At 25.6% G+C, this 2,500-nt stretch overlaps 1 protein-coding gene across 1 annotated transcript in view; it reads right to left on the bottom strand.

The window, feature by feature from the left end:
- Positions 1–2,500, bottom strand: part of LOC147469610 (agrin-like) — a 12,248-nt gene that overhangs the window by 5,893 nt on the left and 3,855 nt on the right. Inside the window, exon 2 of the mRNA XM_086548511.1 lies at positions 2,423–2,500. This exon is cut by the window's right edge and continues 173 nt beyond it. Within this exon, the coding sequence (XP_086404637.1) occupies positions 2,423–2,500 (78 nt within the window). The remainder of the gene's footprint in view (positions 1–2,422) is intronic.

Here is a 2,500-nt window from a genome sequence, read left to right as displayed (position 1 = left end):
ATTATTACGTTACAAAAAGAAAAGAAAAAAAAGAAAAAGAGGTATTTGCATCATTTTGTTCCTCTTAATTTGATTTTAATTCCTTTGGCTATCCCGTTACATACTAATAACGAGAGCAAAAGAGAGGAGAATGAGTATATATATATATATATATATATATATATATATATATATATATATATATATATATATATATATATATATGATTATATTTATTTGTTTATATAAAAGTGTATTGCATAACGGAGCATTACTTTGATATACAAGAATGGAGCTTCGCAGATTAACACTTCACTCATTTTGTGCATCAAGTTTGTTTAATAGAATGAGGTTTCAACATCATGCATGATACTACTCACCCTCACGTTTGAGTAATTCAATTAAGGAGTCAATATGATATGCACACGCACACACATACGTACACACACAGACACACACAGACACACACAGACACACACACACACATAAACTCACACATAAACACACACACACACACACACACACATAAACACACACACACACACACACACACATACACACACACATACACACACATGCATTCACGTACAGAGCACAACAAATACACACATGAATAGATGAATGTATAAAATCAGATAAATACTCAAGAATGCAAAGGCGAAATAGTCAAACACACTCGATTGAGAAATATTTCATAAAAACTGTTATTCAACCATTTTTTCTATTACATTTTGAATGGTATACAAAGACATGCTTGGATATATACTGAAAAATGATGAATGGGGATATAATTATAAATAATAGTAAGAGTGATGGTATATGGTACTATAATTACCATAATACTAATGATGAACATAATAAGAATGATAATGATGATGATGATGATAATAATAGTAATGATAAAAATGATGATATATGGTATCATTATTACCATGACACTAACTACGAAATTAATAACAGTGATAATAATGAAGATGACGACGATAATAATAATAATAATAATTATCATAAAGATAATGATGATAATCTACAACACCATAAAGAAAATATATATGGTGCCATTTATGCACTATAAACTACAACTCTAATTCCTTTCAGATATCGTACCTCATGACTTGAAAGTATGCATGATAGACAGACATAACATGCAGTTTTATATACGGTTGCATGTCAAAATTGCTGCCGGATGAAATGCATGCTCGTGGGCGGCTTCAGCATGTGCTTTTCTTGCAATTTTGAGAGAAAGTGTCCTATGCTTGGGTCACGTGCATGTACATTGCTCATTTTCGCGACTGATATCATACTTGTTTTTATAATATTTACATTGAAATGATATTATTTACATGATATTATTTATATTATTGAAATGATATTATTACATGACTGATATTATTGATATTTCATCGTACTTATTTTTATAATATTTACATTGAAATGATATTATTTACATGCTATTATTTATATTATTGAAATGATATTATTTACATGCTATTATTTATATTATTGAAATGATATTATTTACATGATATTATTTATATTATTGAAATGATATTATTTACATGATATTATTTATATTATTGAAATGATATTATTTACATGATATTATTTATATTATTGAAATGATATTATTTACATGATATTATTTATATTATTGAAATGATATTATTTACATGATATTATTTATATTATTGAAATGATATTATTACATGACTGATATTATTGATATTTCATCCTACTTATTCTGCAGTGATCAGGGTATTGCTCTGATAACTGAGATTGCAATTAAAGAGAAGAGTGATGATATTGATGATTATGATGTTAGTGATGCTAATGATAGATGATGATAATGATGATGATGATGCTAATATTATTATTATTATTAATAATGATAATAGCAATAATGATAATGATAACAATGATGGTAATAATGATGATGATAATAATGATAATAACAATGATAATAACAATAAACAAATAATAACAATAATCATGATAACAACAATAATAAATAAATGATAATAACAATAAACAAATAATAACAATAATCATGATAACAACAATAATAAATAAATGATAATAACAATAAACAAATAATAACAATAATCATGATAACAACAATAATAAATAAATGATAATAACAATAAACAAATAATAGCAATAATCATGATAATAATAATAATGACAAAAATGATAGTAACAACGATAATGATAATAACAATGATAACAAAAAGATGAAAATGAAAATTGAAAAACAACAACAACAATAAAAAAAATAATAAAAACAAAAAACCCTCACAACAATATTAAAAAAAAAAGAAAGAAAGAAAGAAAGAAAAAAAATAAAGAAATAAAGAAAGAAAGAAAAAATGAATAAAGAAAGAAAGAAAGAAAGATAAAAAAAAAAAAAAAAAAAAAACATGCACAACCACTCTACCCAACTCACTCCTGTCGCAGATACGTCCGACGAACATGAAGGTACATCGGCAGGAGAAGTTCCCAAGCAGAGGGACGCAAAGACCGC

Source organism: Penaeus japonicus, unplaced genomic scaffold, assembly GCF_977035675.1.
Source record: "Penaeus japonicus unplaced genomic scaffold, GWHDUDI00000001_assembly GWHDUDI00000020, whole genome shotgun sequence".
Taxonomy (NCBI): Eukaryota; Metazoa; Arthropoda; class Malacostraca; order Decapoda; family Penaeidae; genus Penaeus; species Penaeus japonicus.
This window is presented reverse-complemented; position numbering and strand designations above follow the sequence as displayed.